Here is a 17,762-nt window from a genome sequence, read left to right as displayed (position 1 = left end):
GCGGTGTCTCAACAAAAAGTACTCAGAGTAAAACTTTCAATTGCTGATTCTACAAGTATTTAATAAGAACTTAAATATTTGTCCCAATATTGTTTTAAAAGCTGTAGGACATCTGCAACTAGATAAGTGATAGCAATGGTAATCTTAATAAATATTAGATTACCGTTTTACAAAAGAATTACTCTAAAACAAGATCCAGAATAGCTCCTGTCCTAAAGTAAGAAATCTAAAGGGTATTTTTAAATTAAATAGCCAGTACATGCCAAGAGCATACGATGGAGCAGTTTTAGTTTTTGCTCGGAGGTTAAAACCTTGGATAATGGAAGAAGGGGATGTCCAATTGGTCACTGAATATCTGCACCATGTGACTTGCCACTGACTGAGTAAAACCCTGATCCCAATGATACTCTTTAGTTTCGGAAATGCTGCTAGAGTAGCAAGAATCTTTGAATTCCCAAACTGCTGGGAGAAACTATGTAGATTTTGGATGCAGAATGGGAAGAAAGGCACATGCTCTCCAGGTTTGGTGTTGTCCTTGCAGCCGGTAAGCAGCAAAACTCTTGATTCCACCATTTGGGGTCGGCTTCCAGTCAAGGCATCAAGTATGAAATGTAAAGATTTAACTCAGTGTGACACAGCATTAATATCCTGAAGGGAAACTGTGGAGGCTGTTACCTTTAATGTAGATATTACACCTGATGCCACCTGGAGTACGGCAGTGATGGTGTCAATGGTTTCAAACATTGTCTCCTTGTCTTCCTGTAACAGTCAAACAGATTCTCTTAATTTATAATCAACTAACTGTTTCATTCCTTCTTGGTTAGCAGTGCTGTCTCACAGCGCCAGGGACCTGGGTTCGCTTCCCAGCTTGGGTCACCATCTGAGCGGAGTTTGCACATTCTCCCTGTGTTTGTGTGAGTTTCCCATGGGTGCTCCAGTTTCCTCCCACAGTCTGAAAATGTGCGGGTTAGGTGGATTAGATGAATTGGCTATGCTAAAATTCTCCCTCAGTGTACCTGAACAAGCACCGGAGTGTGGCAACTAGGGGATTTTCATTGCAGTGTTAATGTAAGCCTTAGTTGTGACACTAATAAATAAACTTTATTTCTTTTTATTTTCACCTCCGTTTTCTTCTCCCCACCCCTGTCTAAACAAGTCAACTTTTTGGGCAGAGCACAAGGCAGCGGAATTTAGTTTTGTGTTCCAGCAGTATGGACAAGATGGACTGAATGGTGAATTAAATTCACTGAATGCCCATTGCTCCACAACACTGTTTGTGGAACACATCCAAATGGTCATTCTACTTCTGTGAATCTTGACAGTCCATTTAATTGTTGGATTGAGTCGAACAGTTAACTTTGAATCTCATCTTAGCTAGCTGGACAAGAGATAGGAATTGGAACCCAAGCTAGCCCTGTTATAGGAAAGCCATTCATAAAGTGGAAAGAGTGTGAAGAAGATTCTTGAGGATGTTGCCAGGACTAAGGGGCCTGAGTTATAGGCCAGAAATTTACCACCCTGCCCGCCATGGGAATCAGAGCGGGTGAAGGGTGGAGCATGGAAAATTCAGTTGACCTCGGGCAGGATTTTACGGTTTTGAGACGAGCGAGGCTGTGAAAACCTGCCCATTGGGAGAGGTTGGCCAGGCTAGAACTTTATTCCTTGGAAAGTAGGAGAAAGAAGGCTGGCTTTACTGAGATAAGATAAAATCATGAGGGGCATAGATAGGATGAACGCATGTTGTCTTTTTCCCAGGGTGGTGGAATTGAAAACTAGAGGGCACAGGTTTAAGGTGAGAGGGGAAAGATTTGAAAGGGACATGAGGAGAAACTTCTTCACGCTGAGGGTGGTGCGTATCTGAAATTTGCTGCCAGATAAAGTAGTTGAGGAAGGTACAATAGCAACATTTAACAAATATCTGGATAAGAACATGGATTGGAAAGGATTAGAGGAATATGGGCCAAACACAGGCAATTGGGACTATCTGGGAGTGCACCATGGCTGGTACAGACCAGTGCGGCTGAAGGGTCTGTCTCCATGCTGTATTGCTCAATAACTATGACTCTAAGCCCCTAGCAACCCAGGAGTGCGGAAACAATTGCTCCCCCACACAAGATCAGCTAACTCAGCACAGGCAAAGGTTCAAAATAGAAGATCCTGGTTTGCTTTGGCTCAGTACTACATTGTTAAATGACATACCCACATCACATAGATTGCAATATTTCAAGAAGACAGCTCACCACCACCTTCTCAATGGCAGTAAGGAATGGGCAATAAAATTCTGACCAGCCAGTGAGATACCCATCTCACAAACAAATTTTTAAAAATTAAAATGATCCATCACAAGGACTATTGTCTATTTGATATAAACCCTATGTTCTGGAGTTTTAAGGGTTAATTCTCAATGATACAGTGTCAATTTGTCACCTTGATAGGGAGGTGCAAAGTGCCACCATCCAGCCAAAGAGAATTTGGTATGAATTTTTTTGGATCCAAAGCCATTCTCAGGGTGTGGCCATCGTGGGCAAGGCTGGCATTTATAGACCATCAGTAATTACCCTAAGATGGTACTGGTGGATCCCCTTTTTGAACCCTGCAGTGGTTTAATACAATTTATTGGCTTCATAGAGCAGTTTAATCTGGCTGCTATCCAAGGTGAGGTGGGGACTGCTTAAAACTTGCTTTTTTGACTCTCAAAATTCAAGTATTTCCAGTCCGTAGTGTGTAAATTGCAAAACTGTTCTCTGAAACCATTTAGAAGTCAATTATATCAGCGTCTAGACAAATTGAGCAAATTTCCTTCCCTAAAGCACTCTCTGTTAACCAGTTGGGTTTTTACAATAATATCTTAACTTCATGGGAATTTCCACAAATACCGGCTTTCAAGATCTTTTCCTACATCGAATCACAGAATCCTTACAGTGCAGAAAGAGGCCGTTAGCCCATCGAGCCTGCACACACAACAATCCCATCCAGGCTGCTTTCAACTTAACCCCACATATTTATCCTGCTAATCCCCCTTACACTAAGGGGCAATTTGTCATGGCCAATCCACCTAACTCGCACATCTTGGGAGCGTGGGAGATGGAGGAAACCCCCGCAGACAGGGAGAGAACTTGCAAACTCCAGACTTTCACCTAAGCTGGGTATTGGATCCAGGTCCCTGGCACTGTGAGGCAGCAGCGCTGAACACTGTGCCATTGTGCATCAAGTAACACTCTGAGATGCTGCAATGCAGTCAAAGAAACATTATAGACATTTTACACAAACCACCTGCATGATCATGGTTACACCCCTGCCAGGTACAAGATCAATTCTTAAGCGAACAGAGAGGGATATCAAGTGGCATTCTCTGGATTAATTGTCATAAGCAGGGAGGATTTGCCCAATAGTTAACAAGTCAGTCACTGAAACAGTTATCTTTATCCGACTGAGACAAATTGACAAGTTAAGATATGTAAATATTTCTGATAAACATTTACATGTTAAAGACTGGAATACTTAATGGTCTGAGGGTCACAGGAGCTAGTTTTGGTTTGAGGGTCACAGGAGCTAGTTTTAAACAGTTCCCACCTCATCTTGGTTAGCAGCCAGATTAAACTGTTTGATCTATTGGCCAACATCATGTCAAGGGAATCAGGGATGTGTTTGCCAAACTTCAAGCTGGGTGCAGCACAATCTATGTACAGTAGCAGCAGTGTGTACCATCTACAAGATGCACTGAAGCAACTTGCCAAGTTCCTTCAACACCTTTCATAGCCGTGACCCGGAAGAACAAGGCCCACAGATACATGGGGCAGGATGTGGGCCGCACCTGTAGACTAAATTGCCTCTGGAGTAACCAGCTGGATAGCCCAGGACCATTGTATGTTTGGCAGCGAGGCTTCCATCTTTGTTGGAGGATGATCCAATCCAACTGGCCTTCAGCTCTGCAGTCCCAGCAACACCAGGGGTGAGTAGGGGCCATTGCTGGGGCTGCAGCCAGTCCTCAAACAAGGGGAGAGAATGGAGGCTGAACTGAAGGTAAGTCCAAGAGGGAGAGTTCTGTCCTGGTCAGCAGGTGCTAGCGAAAGCTGCACGCCACTGTGTTTGAGAGACTGGGAGAAAGGTTAATGAGGGATAGGGGCGCAGGCAGGAGGAGATACCCTCAGGGTGCAGGACAAATCTCTAAGGTGGACCCGCTCCTGTGCCCAGTAAAAGTGCTTAGGTTCCTCACATTGTGTGGGCCTCCCATTACCAAAATTATGGAGAGAGGGGGGAAGTGGGGGGGTGTGGCGGCAAGATAAGGCCAGAAATTGACCACTTAAGGACCTCAATCGATCCAAGGGTGGGAACATTGCCTACTCTTTCTCATAAAACGGTGAACAGGTCAGGATTAGTGGGATAGAGACAAAGAGGCAAGCCCAGGCACTGTGTTTACCATCCCCCATCTGCCTTCAAATACACGGGCGGGGGAGCCTAGAATCCAGACCATTAGAACAACACCACCTCCAATCTATCATTCTTTCTTCAGCATCGCTGTGTCAAAATTCAGGAAATCCCTCTGTTGCTGGACTGTGTGTCTTTACCACATTGATTGCAATGGTTCATTATGCTGACCTTGCCAGCAATGCTCATATCTCATGAATGATTAGATAAATGGAATTAAATACGGCCTGATCACATTTTTTTGATATTCCTGAGCAGACATTATGCACACAACAAGCTTCCATTAACAGAAATGAGCTGAACCACCAGTTATTCTGAGAACACAGAGGTTAACTACTGGTGGTCACAGTTCTGCCAACAGTTATAGCTTGATAATAATACATTTACGTTATGAATGAAATGGGGCGGCATGATGGCACAGGGATTAGCACCGATGTCTCACACTGCCAAGAACCCGGCTTCGATTCCTGGTTTGGGTCACTGTCTGTGTGAAGTTTGCACATTCTCCCTGTGTCTGTGTGGGTTTCCACCGGGTGCTCCAGTTTTCTCCCACAGTCCGAAGGTGTGTAGGTTAGGTGGATTGGCCATGCTAGGGGGACTAGCTGGAGCAAATGCATGGGGTTATGGGAATACAGCCTGAGTGGGATTGTGCTCTGTACAGACTTGATGGGCCAAATGGCCTCCTTTTGCGCTGTAGGATTCCATGATTCTAGTAAACATTATTAAACATTTATCTAAAATGTTTCCTGGTACTGAGCAATTAACTTGAAATGTTTCATGAAAATTCATCAGATTTTTGTGAAAGGAATCCAAGGGAATGACATAAATATCTGTAACTTTACTGCTGAGGTGTGAAATGAAAGTTACCAAAGTCAGAAAGGCTGCTTTTTGAGGGAGACAGTGTTAGCTGGTGGTGATTTAACCTGAGGATTACTCCACCTCAGGCGAAGGGGTAAGGATGAGAAAGATGGCCCTTCATGAATAACCTCAGCTGGTACAGGAATTGGCGCATACTCCACATCACGGACCAGCTAACTGAGCTAACTGACCCCTGACTGAGGTGTAGTGAATATCTGGATACCTGCAAATCCTTATTGTATGTGCTTGGCAATCCTTTGAGAGTGACTAAAAATCCGGAGAACTGTAAAACAAAATATAAAAACACACTTCAGTGGATAACCAGAGATGGGGAATAATGACTTTCCAACACTGCCAGATTTAGAGAATTGGTTGTACGTGCATGCACTAGACTGTTGGCATAGTATCAATGATGATGTGGAGATGCCAGCGTTGGACTGGGGTAAACACAACAAGAAGTCTCACAACACCAGGTTAACGCTGTTCCGAAAGATTGTGGCATTTACTATCAAATAAACCTGCTGGACTTTAACCTGGTGTTGTGAGATTTCTTACATAGTATCAATGATACCAGTGCAGAAGTCATATCATCCAAATCCTTGAAAGATTGCTCTGAAATTTCAATTTGTGTAGCGGATTTTTTTTTAAAACAGAAAATATCACATTGTTGCAATTCCAAAGCTTTGTGAAAGAATTCTCAGTTGCATCAGTCAAATCAATCACAGAAATTTCTCTGCAACTGGGGCTGGAGTGACTCTGGGTTGAGACATGTGCAAACACGAAGAGGGGTTATAAACAGCTGTGGGGCTGTTCCAAAAATACCTGCTCAACGTGCACACAGAGGCACATTCAACTGTGATGTCCTCCATGGGTGAATAGCCAGCCGATACTCATTCTTACACTTCATTTGAAACATGGGGCAGAATATTATGTTCTCCCACCAGCCGGTTTGTAGGCTGGATTGGGTGGTGGCAATCTGTTGCATGGCCTTCCCACTGGACTCTCGCCCATCTTGACCTCACTGAATGTAATGGATGGAATGGGAAAGGCCTGGCCGGTACACTCATCCTTGCCCCAACTGGGGCCCTTTAGTGGCCAATTAGCAGCCGCTTGAGGGCCACTTACTTCCATCCCTCAATTTTCAGGCTGCCGGGCAGATTTCAGGGGCGGGGGCGGTGGTGGGGAGAGGAGGACAGTCTGAAAAGACACCCTGCTCAGGCCTCAGGCAGGAAGGGGGGACATCATTTGATGGGAATAGAGGGATATAGTCCTCAGAAGGATGGGGGGTTTTAGTTAAGTCGGGCAGCATGGGCGGTGCAGACTTGGAAGGCCGAAGGGCCTGTTCGTGTGCGGTAATTTTCTTTGTTCTTTGTTCATTTGCAGCACTGCGTAACCCCCCCATCCCCAAAATAAAGGTCCGGCCTCTGCAGGGATTTACTACTACCCTAGCCTCTAAATTACCACCCATCCCCCTCTCTGCCCACCCCATCCACTACTTGGCCCCCCATTTGCTCTGAGAACCCCCAAACTTACCTACCCTCCCATGACTTAGATTCTGGGGACTGCTGGCAGTTCCAGCCCTCACCACTGTAGCAACTTGCCACTGCTGGGACTAGTGAGCTATCAAGCAGTCTGACTTGCTGACAGCTCTCTGAGTTGTGACTTCCTCCTCCTACGTGAGGGGCAGAAGTCCAGCCTTCAGCTCCTTAATGCTCGTTGGAACATTAAATAGCTGCGGGGAGCCAGTATTGGCAGTGATGTGTTTGCCAACATCTCCTAGGTTGACAGGAAGGGAAACGCTGCCCTCCAAAAATCCTAGCCATAGTCACTTGGGCACAAAGTCCTGTCAAGCTGGAGCCTGGCAAAAGAAGGGGAAGATATTTTGGGGAAAAATATCCTGTAGGCTGCATTAACAGTGAGGAATTGTAAACCAGGAGGTTTTTTTTTTGCACTGCAACTTTCGTACAAATGAGAAAGTATGATTGGGACTGAGGAACATTTTTACTTTGGCATAGCCAATGGTTAGGATCAGGAATGTACCGCCAGAGCACATAAGGTGAAGGCAGCATCAATCCCAGCTTTCCGGAGAGAAAAGGATAATGATCTGAAGAGCTGTGGGGAAAACATGACGGACTGTCACAGGCTGAGCTGTTCTAGCAGAAAATCCAGATGGACGTAGTGGGCCGAATGGCCTCTTTCTGCATTCTAACCAAGGTTTAATGCCTTGTTTTGGAACTTGAGGTTTAATGAAGGTGATTGAATGCACAGAGACACAACAGTGCTGAGTCATTGAAATTCTGTACTTTGGAGTGTGTGTGTGAATTCTTCAAACACACCCAGATCAGATTTGGCACAAACCAGTTTTAGCAATGTGCCTAACTTGCCTCAATATCTTGCTGACTTCCCAGGTTTGTGCCTTAATTTTTTAAAGCAGCAGCCCAGGGATTTATTTCATGAAGGAATTAACACATGAGTCAATCGTTTAGATTGTATTTGTACTTAGTGACTGACTGTCAAAATGTATAACTCAGTTATAAATACACATGGGAGGGAGAGGACAGCTGAAGTGATGTGACTCCTCAGTAAGACTGTCACACAATATCACGATATACTTACCCGCCCAAGCACACTTCCAGCCTTGCCTCGAATCAGTTCCAAACTGTCTGCGTTCTTCTTCTGGGGCATCAGGCTGCTCCCAGTGCTGAAACCACAAGCATTTAAGTGTGCGTAACAGTTTCTCTTTATCCGCACCTCACCCATCCATCCATTAAGATGCACATTATTGCCACCCCCCCCGCTTCACACACACACACACACACACACACACACACACACACACACACACACACACACACACACACACACACACACACACACACACACACCCCTAAATAGCACTTAGGTGGATTGGCCATGCTAAATTGCTCCATAGTGTCAGGGGACACTCGCAGGGTGAATGCACAGGGTTGTGCAAAGAGAGCCTGGGTGGAATTGTGGTCGGTGCAGACTCGATGGTTTGAGTAGCCTTCATCTGCACTGTAAGATTCTATGAACATGTCATCATCCTTTCAGAGAGTTTCAGCCCCTTTCACAATTAATCAGACCCAGGGAACATAACTTCCTCTTGAGGTATATTTATGCCAGGAAACGATTTGAGGAATCGGTTCTCCAATGTCACTGCCACAGCTGTAGAAACTTCCCTGAAGCAGACAGATAGGGCTGTGTTTTTGCCATGGAGAGTGGAATCGGGAATCAGGATTGTTTTCCCATCAGGAATCTGTGTCCTGTGGACAACTAATTAATGTCCCAATTTTCATATGGGTGGGTCCTTAATTAATATCGAGACAGGTTCCCCACATTTAGACCCAGAGATGCCTCGGTCCATTTGGCCAATGCCCCTTTCATGTTGTTCCTCGGTTTGTTTAATTGATTTTCAACAAAAGATGGGCCAAATGGGAGTGATTTATAACCCCTACATTATCAATGAGGCTGTTGCAACCAGCCTTATTTGGCTTAGTCTTGGATGGCACAGTGGCACAGTGGTTAACACTGCTGCCTCACAGAGCCAGGGATCCCTCTGCTAAGGGGAAAAATTCCTTCCTATCCACTTTATCTGTGCCCCTTATAATTTTCTATGCCTCAATCAGGTCCTCCCTCAGCCTTCTCTGCTCCGAGGAAAACAACACCAGCCTATCGAGACTCTCTTTATTCCTGAAACACTCCAGCCCAGGCAACATCCTGGTGAATCTCCTCTGCACTTTCTTTAGTGCAATCACATCCTTCCTACAGTGAGGTGACCAGAACTACACACAGGTCTCCAACTGTGGCCTAATCAGCGTTTTACACAGCTCCACCATAACCTCTCTGCTCTTATATTCAATGCCATGTTTTCAAGGGATATCCCTTGTCCTGTAGGATTCATCTACACACTTTTCAGGTTGGAATGAGGATGTGAGACAGCCTGTACTGGTGGATGAGTACCCCCCTATGAAAGTGACTGAAGGTCTTCTCACATCTGCAACTTCTGAGAGAGAGAAAGGAGAATCCCTTTCGCAGAATGACTGCTGCTGGGATTTGGAAGTATGCCACAAGGGGCATGGAGATTAATCAACCCACTTCACAATTTTTACAGTCCACAGATCAGATGGAGATATTGATCAGAGAGTTGCCTGAAATCACCATGCCAAGAGTGATATGCAGGTTTCCTTGGCCTAGAAAGGGCAGTTTAGACATTGTCCCTAACCCTGTGGAAAGTGCCGAGGTCAACCCCTTGTCCCCAGCCTGAGACAACCCAATCCCCAGCACTCTTGAGGAATCCTCCCTCTGCAGCCTGGCAATATCAGAGGAGAACTTGGGCATTGCACTTACCTCCTTGATCCCCCTCAGGTCCCACTGCGCCAGGTCCACGCTACTTATGACCAGCACAAAAGCTCGTCCAGTGCAGATCCCACTGGTGAGGTGGGTGTACAACGGGAGAGTTTTAAATTGAGATTCGAGCCTATTAATTACATTCCAGTTGGCAGTTTTGCATAACCAACAATCTCTTGCCCTGTCTGGGCAGGAATCTAATTGAAGCCGGTGGGGCAGGTAGGGTGAATGGCGACAGGTTTGATGGCCATCGGGAATCCTGTTTTAGCCTCAATGCTCCAGTCAACGGGATGTTCGGATTCCTGCCTCCAGCAAATGGGGCTGGTGAATTCCACCCCCCACTACCCCCGGCGAGGTGTTTGCAGTTGGGACTGTCAGCGATGCAGCCAAAAGTATACAGAATATAAATGAGATTCAAGCATAAGTATCGAAACTGGGACTTAAACTTGAGTCTCCTTATCAGCAATCATAACAGTAACATCGCAATGTACCAGCGTGATTAAATTAACTAAATAAGAAAGAAATCTATCACCTCTACCCTTTTCACTGTTGCCTTCTATCTAAACTTTCTACAATCAAAATTTGTGCAAAGATTTATCCACTTGTGCAAAAATGCACCTCATAGGAAGACAAACCTAAAACAAAAAGCTCAGGCAAAATATCTTATTGCTGTTATAAATCATTTATCCATGAAGGAATTCCATTGAAAAGAAAATTCTTGAATGATAAGGTCAAACACTTCCACAGCTCAGATGTACATGTCTCTATTTATGGATCTGTTTTTGGGTCCATGTTGCCTAGGTCTCTTCATATAATCTGTGCTTATAATTCTCCAACTGCTAACCGTTTACACATTAAACTCTTAATAAAATGTACACCCAACCCAAACAAATAACGCGTTGTTCTTTGGAACCAGCTCCAGTAGAAAGCAAACTAAGTTACTGGTTCTGGACTCACCTGTAGGCATCGGACAGACTTACGAATCCAAATTCCTTGGTGCTGTAAATGATTAGATCCTCAGACATCTTACTCAGGTGGATCTGACACAGGGAGCACCAGAACAGGATCTCAGCTTAAATAAACCAGAGCAAAATGTTAAGTACATAACCTATAGAAACAAACGCGACGTTTCCCTGTACAGATAAAACACACTCGCATACATTTACCTCACAGCTGTAATTAGTTTCAAAGACATCTAGATAAGCCATTGAAGAGGAAAGGAAAAAGTTTATAGGGCTATTGGGAAAGAAGAGAGACTGGCTGAATTCTCTTGCAGAGAGTCAGCACTCGCGCGATGGACCAAATGGCCTCCTTCCATGTTGCAACCATTTGATGATGCTTAGCCTTTGACTCCTTACAGAGCTCCTTCAGCTCCTCTTAGGCCAAAAATATACAAAATCATGTCGACTCAAGTGTAAAGTAGTGCAGATACTGGAAATCAGAGTGGCGCAGGGCAGGCCGCATCCTGACAGGAAACACAGCTGCAGGCTAATCTCCTAGTGAATGCTTCCAGCATTTTCCGTTCTTGACCCACAGCCTAATGTACTAACGAAGTAGACTTCATTACAGGACACAAGGTAGATAGAAATGATGGTCATTTGGCCATTGTAGCATATGCATGGAGAAATGGGCTGGCACCATTGCACAGTTGTTAGCACTGCCGCCTCACAGTGCCAGGACCCGGGTTCAATTCCAGCCTCGGGTGACTGTCTGTGTCAATGCCCATCGAATTATTTTCTCATCTCTTTCCTCAGCAGACCCTCATGGTAGACGAGGCACCACATGGTCTGAGACTACTCTCAGGCAGAAGCCTTCCCCATCTGCATAATCTCAGGTGGAAATGTTTTGATCCTAACCCATTCATAGGCAGAAATGTTAAATAGAAAGACAACTGCAAAACCATTTCTTTCACAAGTGGCTGGCTTAAATTTTTATTCATAAACAACATCACAAATGTATAGACAGAGAACATTTCAATGTAGCAACTTGATTCATATCAAGTTTTTAATGCAATAAAAGGTCCTAATGCTTTCCTGGAACAAATCTTGGCACCAAATCATAAAAAAATGCAAATATCCAAAGGTTTGGTCAAAGAGATAGGTTTTAATGGAGGACAAGGAGTAATTGGTGCAGAAAAGTGGAGACATTTAGAAAGGCAAATCTAGATTTCAGGAACTAGGCAACTAACGGCACCCCAGCCAAAAGTGGAGTGGTAGAAATCAGGGAAGGGCAAGAGTCCAGAATTGGAGGAGTGCAAACCTTTTGGAATTGTGCCGCAGGGGAGGAGTGAAGCCACAGGAAGGATTTGAAAACAAGGATGAGAAACGTAAAACGTAGTAATTTATCAGGCTGCAGAACCTGAGAGATTGCAGGGTTAGGTGACGCAATGTTACTCTATTTGTATTTGAATAAGAAACTATTTACTCTTTGTACAATCATCTACAAATTGCTTGCCTAGTAAGAGGAATTGTACCCACCAACAAAATCTCGTCCACTGGTTGCATCCATGCTGTTCAAACTAATGGCATCGAATTGCAGCTCTGAAAGTCAAACAGATCGACAATTGGTTTTGTGCAATTTAGTTCCTAATGGACAATAAAACAAACTCATCGGAGGAACTGTTGCAAGCAATTTAAATCCTGGAGAACTCAGATGAAGATATTTATCTCAAAGAAAGCACAATGGACTGCGTCCCTTTTGAAAATAATTGTCAGCAAGCTTTCCATCATCTTTTTCTCCATTCCCTAACCATCTTGGGCAATTTACAATCGACAGCACTCAACCTTTCAGTAACCGGTTCTATTTATTTGTGTCACAAGCAGGCTTACATTAACACTGCAATGAAGTTACTGTGAAAATCCCCAACTCGCTGCACTCCGGTGCCTGTTTGGGTACACTGAGGGAGGATTTAGCATGGCCAATGCACCTAACCAGCACGTCTTTCAGGATGTGGGAGGAAACTGGAGCAACTGGAGGAAACCCACGCAGACACGGGGAGAATGTGCAGATTTTTCACAAGTGGGAACCCAAGTTAGGAATCAAGCCTGCGTCCCTGTCGCTGTGAGACAGCAATTCTAATCACTGTGCCACTGCGATATTGCTCTTTGAAACCATTATGACACAATTTAGTAATGCTAATATAAAAATATGAAAGGATATATAATCTTCTCGGGTTACTGAAATAGCCAGTACCTAATTAACACGGTCCTCATCAACTATCTAAACCTGAGCATTGTTTACAGACTTTTCAAAACTTACCCTTAGAAAGGAATTCTCTGTCAATCTTAAAAGGGTTTCCAGCAATCGCACCACTAGGAGAATAAAGCAGTAAGTTTAAATGAATAGATCATGGGACATTTCTAACTGGTGCAATTAATATTGAAGGACAAACTTGCCCTGTTTGCTAGCAAGAACCAGTATGTTAAATTACCACACACAAGCACATGCACACACATACACACAAAGCATTAATGCAATGATATGAGAGGTAACTTTCTTAGTCATAAAATGGCACATTTCTCTTGGCATCGCATTGGTATAACCATTGAAGTGTTCAATTCGCACCAAACTGAAGGAGATGCAAATGAACCCTTTTGGAATTGTGCCGGAGGGGAGGAGTGAAGCCACGGGAAGGATTTGAAACAAGGATGAGAAATGTGAAACTTAGTCATTATCAGGCTGCAGAAAGAAGTATTTGGGGCCATGAACAGTGAGGAGGTACAGGGGCGGGTGCCTCTGCGATTGAATGGGAAGATGCTGTGGAAAGGCGAGGAGGAGTTGGCGGTGACGGAGGAGTGAACCAGGGTCTCATGGAGGGAATGGTCCCTACAGAATGCTAACTGAGTGGGTGGTGAGGGGAAGATGTGCTTGGTGGTGGCATCATGTTGGAGTTGAAGAAATGGCAGATTTGATCTACTGTATTTACTGTCCCCAATACAGTCTCCTTTACATTTTTTCATCTGTCACTTGTTCTTAAGTTTTGCTTCCACAAGAGTTTCACAATTAACACACAATTACTTTTCAGCCACTTTCCTCACTCCTTTAGTCTGTAACACTACCACTAACACACCCTGCATCTGGTGTTCTATTATATCTTTGTCAAATCTCTGCTAGATCACACCTATCCCTGACCTATTTTGCTCCACCTACTAGGCCTTCGCCAGAACAGTATAACATCCATCACATCTCTCCTTCTCTTTAACCCTGAAGACTCACACAGACTTGAAACATTAACTGTTTCTCTCTCCACAGATGCTGCCAGGTCTGCGGAGATTTTCGAGCATTTTAAGTTTCTTTAATTAAGCATATGAAGGGAAACAGAGTAACGGATTACGCTGAGGGAATTAGCTAAGGTAAGATAGAAGGAGGTTCCAATGAAGCATAAATGCGTACACTGGCAAGTTGGACTGAATGGCCTGTTTTGATGCCGTACGCCTTACAATATTCTATGTAATGTTCATCATTACTTTCTATAAGGCATTGCATTTACAAAGACAGAGATTGCACCTTCCCAAAGGCAGGACATTGGTTCTTTTTCTAATTTCTTCCAGTCTTTCAGCATCACGACACAAGGCAACAGCGTGGCTATAAAACAGAACAAACATCTTTGACCAAAAAATTAACCTTGTACAGTTCTGCAATCAACAATATAGTTCATTCACACTAATGTCTTTCCAAAAAAAAAATCGCGAGAACATTGTTTGGATTTTTAAGAGAGGTCGGTGCCCAATTAAAATAAGTTACATCTTACGATCTTTAATATCCTCAGGACTGCTGGAATTTTTCAAATCATTTGAAATAAGCCAAAACACAATAATAAGGAACATCTAACTGCTCAAAAGCAAACGTTCAGACCATTCAGATTTTAATTCTTGCTATTAAATGAGTTTAATATCTTTACAAGATTTAAGAATTGCAATACGTTGATGTCATCGGGCAGTATGGATATTGTGTCAGGATGTCCCACAGCAGTCTGAAGGCACTGTTGAAGTGTGATTATCATCACGTTCTGCAGCAGCCTACCTATAGAAAATGATATGGCAATCCATTTTTGATACTAATACTGGCCAGCACATTTGAGGAACTTGCTGCTCTTCTTAGAATAGTGCCACTAAATGTTTTTTCATGCAAGTAGACAAGGCACTGCTGCCTTACAGGGCCAGGGACCCAGGTTCAATTCCCAGCCTCAGGTTGCTGTCTGTGTGGAGTTTGCACATTCTCCCTGTGTCTATGTAGGTTTCCTCCAGGTGCTCTGGTTTCCTCCCACAGTCTGAAAGACTGATTAGGTGCATTGTCCATACTTAATTTTCCCTCAGGCAATGCAGTGTGGCAGTTAGGGGATTTTCACAGTAACTTCATTGCAGTGTTAATGTAAGCCTATTTGTGACACTGATAGATAAACTTTAAAAACTTTTAAACTAGACAAGCAGAATTCTGTTCCATGTTTTGGCAAAAGATCAAGATAGAATTACTTCTATTAAAAGCACGATTATAATTGCCTAATTTATAGCCATTTTTTATTATGGTAACATTGAAACAGCTTTCAAGTTAAAAATAAAAACTAACTCTGATCATCCCTGAAAAATGTCCACGCATGGTTGAAGTAACTGAATTTCAACTGCTGGTTAAAATGCCCTTTGTTTAATACTCCAGTCATTTCCTCCCAAAGCTCTGAAGACTTCCTATGATATTACAGTAGTCATTTGAAAATTAGAGTTAATGGCGTGAATGTATCACCCAGTGTGTGATTGTAAAGTGCCGTCTCTTGTTACCTGTGCTAACAAATATAGACATGGAGTTTGACCATTTACAGTGTGTCTGCCGCTTTTCAGCTGTTTAATCTAACACCAAGTAAAACAGCAATCACCTCAGAATCCAATGACTCCATCGAATTGGCTGTGCTCTTTGCATATGAGTATATCCAGGGAAAAGGATATCAATCTCACTAGGGGACAAAGCAGAACAGAAAATGTTTTAACAATGCAACAACCGAATCACATCCCTTGTGGAACAAACTACCAGAAATAGGAGAGGTGACAGCCTAGTGATAGTATCGCTAGACTATTAATTCAGAAAATCAGCTAATGCTCTGGGGACCTGGGTTCAAATCCCGCCACGGCAGATGGTGGAATTTGAATTAAATTTTAAAAATCTGGAATTAAGAATCTACAACAACTGATTGTTGGAAAAGCCCATCTGATTGTCCTTTAGGGAAAGGAATCTTCCAACCTTGCTTAATCTGGCCTACATGTGACTCCAGAGCCACAGCAATGTGGTTGATTCTCAAGTGCCTTCCAAGGACAACCACGGATGGATAATAAATGCTGACCAGCTAGCGATGCCCTTGTCCCACAATTAAAAAAAAACAGTTCACAATTAATACCATGTGAGAAGTAAAGAGAATCCATGCACAAGATTGTTACTCATAGACAGGGGTGGGCACGATTGGGCAAATGGTCTTTGTTAAACCTAATTTTCTTGATAGTTGAATAATGATTGGTTTGATGGCCCAGCTCAATAAACAGGCTGAAGAGATGGGCGGCAGAGGATGGAAATTAAAATCAGCCAGTTATCCTACTGCATGTTATTATTCACCAATTTCTCTCAGAAGTCCTGCTGAGTGAAGGCAAGATTGGGCTTGGCTTTGATGCCAACGCCCCATAGCTTTCCCAACATCCTTGCCCGCTGAGGCTACTGCAGTGACTATTGAGCTGTTGCTGGTGCCAAAAGAGTTCTGGAATTTTTCCTCAACATTAAGCATAAAGGAAGGAAAGGGGAAAAAACAGTCATGATCTTCACTCCTGCTCACCCATGTAACTCCTGAAGGAAATTAGATATAGAAGAAATTAGATATAGCTCCTGGGGCCAAAGGGATCAGAGGGGTAAGGGGAGGAGGGGGGGTGTGGGGGGTGGGGAGGTGGGATCAGGATACTAAATTTGATGATCATCCATGATCATAATGAATGGTGGAGCAGGCGCAAAGTGCCGAATGGCCTACTCCTGTTTCCATGGAAATATGGATATGCAAAGAGGACTGGTATGGACATGACGTTTTCTGAATGGTGCCCTGCAGACAGCCACATCTGGGCTCCAGCTGGAATGATGGTCATTTGGGAGGAGGGCCAGAGAGCTGTTTACTCCTGAGGAGCGATTGCTCCAACAGGAAGTCAGCACCTACCGTATAGGAGGTTAGGAACAGCTCTAAAAACAAAACAACTGATGACAGCGATTAAACTAGCTAAACTAGTGCCATACACCACAGGGAATGTGGCGATTCAAGCTGGTGGCTCACCATCACCTTCTCAAGGACAATAAATAAATGCTGGCCTAGCCAGCGACGCCCACATCCTGCAAAATGAATTTTAAAAACATCGCATTGTGAGGGAATTGGGACCCTGCAGATAGAGCTTCAAAATGCAGGCAAAACTACCACAGGCAAGGCCCCAGGTTTGACTTCGATTTGGTGATATTTGCCCCATTGTAATCAGGGATATTGCTCCACTGATATTATGTCATGTGAACAACATGATGCAAAATAAATTGCAATCATCTGTGAAATGATTAGAAAAACCTGTACACACTGTCAAAAACCACGACGTACAGACCATAAAACTTACACAGCAGCCCTTTCAACCATGGTTTTTATTAACTGCTGCAAGTGACCCATCAGAACGGGGATTTCATCTCGTAGCCATAGTCTCATATCAGTAACCACCTACAAAAGAGTTTATCGTATACAGTTATGAATTGCTTATGGTGCTCTGGCAGTAGCGTACCCTATCCAATGGCACACACACACACACACGCACACACACACACACACACATGCACACACACACAAACAGCTGTTGCAAACAGTGAACAGACGTGGGTCTTCAAGACACAGTGGCTGTTGCTACAAAAACAACAGATGCCAATCTTTTCAAAAAGGACCTTCGATCCCTATCAAAAGGCAACAGTTTCTGACTAAAAGCCCACTGACAAACATGTAAAACATGTGAGCAGCATCTTGTGATAACCCCATGATCTGCATGGGGAATCACTAACTGATCTGCCAGTTAGACTCACTGAATATGAGTTCACTGGGGATTGGTAATTAGCCAACCATG

The 17,762-nt window shown here is 43.8% G+C and overlaps 1 protein-coding gene across 1 annotated transcript in view; it reads right to left on the bottom strand.

The window, feature by feature from the left end:
- Nucleotides 1-17,762, bottom strand: part of asl (argininosuccinate lyase) — a 35,281-nt gene that overhangs the window by 5,677 nt on the left and 11,842 nt on the right. Inside the window, exons 6-14 of the mRNA XM_080210385.1 lie at nt 17,271-17,368; nt 15,521-15,598; nt 14,161-14,238; nt 12,913-12,965; nt 12,132-12,194; nt 10,612-10,726; nt 7,903-7,987; nt 5,510-5,569; nt 676-759 (exon numbers count right to left, since the gene is read on the bottom strand). Of these exons, the coding sequence (XP_080066511.1) occupies nt 676-759; nt 5,510-5,569; nt 7,903-7,987; nt 10,612-10,726; nt 12,132-12,194; nt 12,913-12,965; nt 14,161-14,238; nt 15,521-15,598; nt 17,271-17,368 (714 nt within the window). The remainder of the gene's footprint in view (nt 1-675; nt 760-5,509; nt 5,570-7,902; nt 7,988-10,611; nt 10,727-12,131; nt 12,195-12,912; nt 12,966-14,160; nt 14,239-15,520; nt 15,599-17,270; nt 17,369-17,762) is intronic.

This window comes from Carcharhinus amblyrhynchos, chromosome 23 (genome assembly GCF_965287045.1).
Source record: "Carcharhinus amblyrhynchos chromosome 23, sCarAmb.v2.hapA, whole genome shotgun sequence".
Classification (NCBI taxonomy): domain Eukaryota; kingdom Metazoa; phylum Chordata; class Chondrichthyes; order Carcharhiniformes; family Carcharhinidae; genus Carcharhinus; species Carcharhinus amblyrhynchos.
The sequence above is the reverse complement of the archived record's forward strand: the minus strand, read 5'-3'. Positions and strand labels throughout refer to the sequence as shown.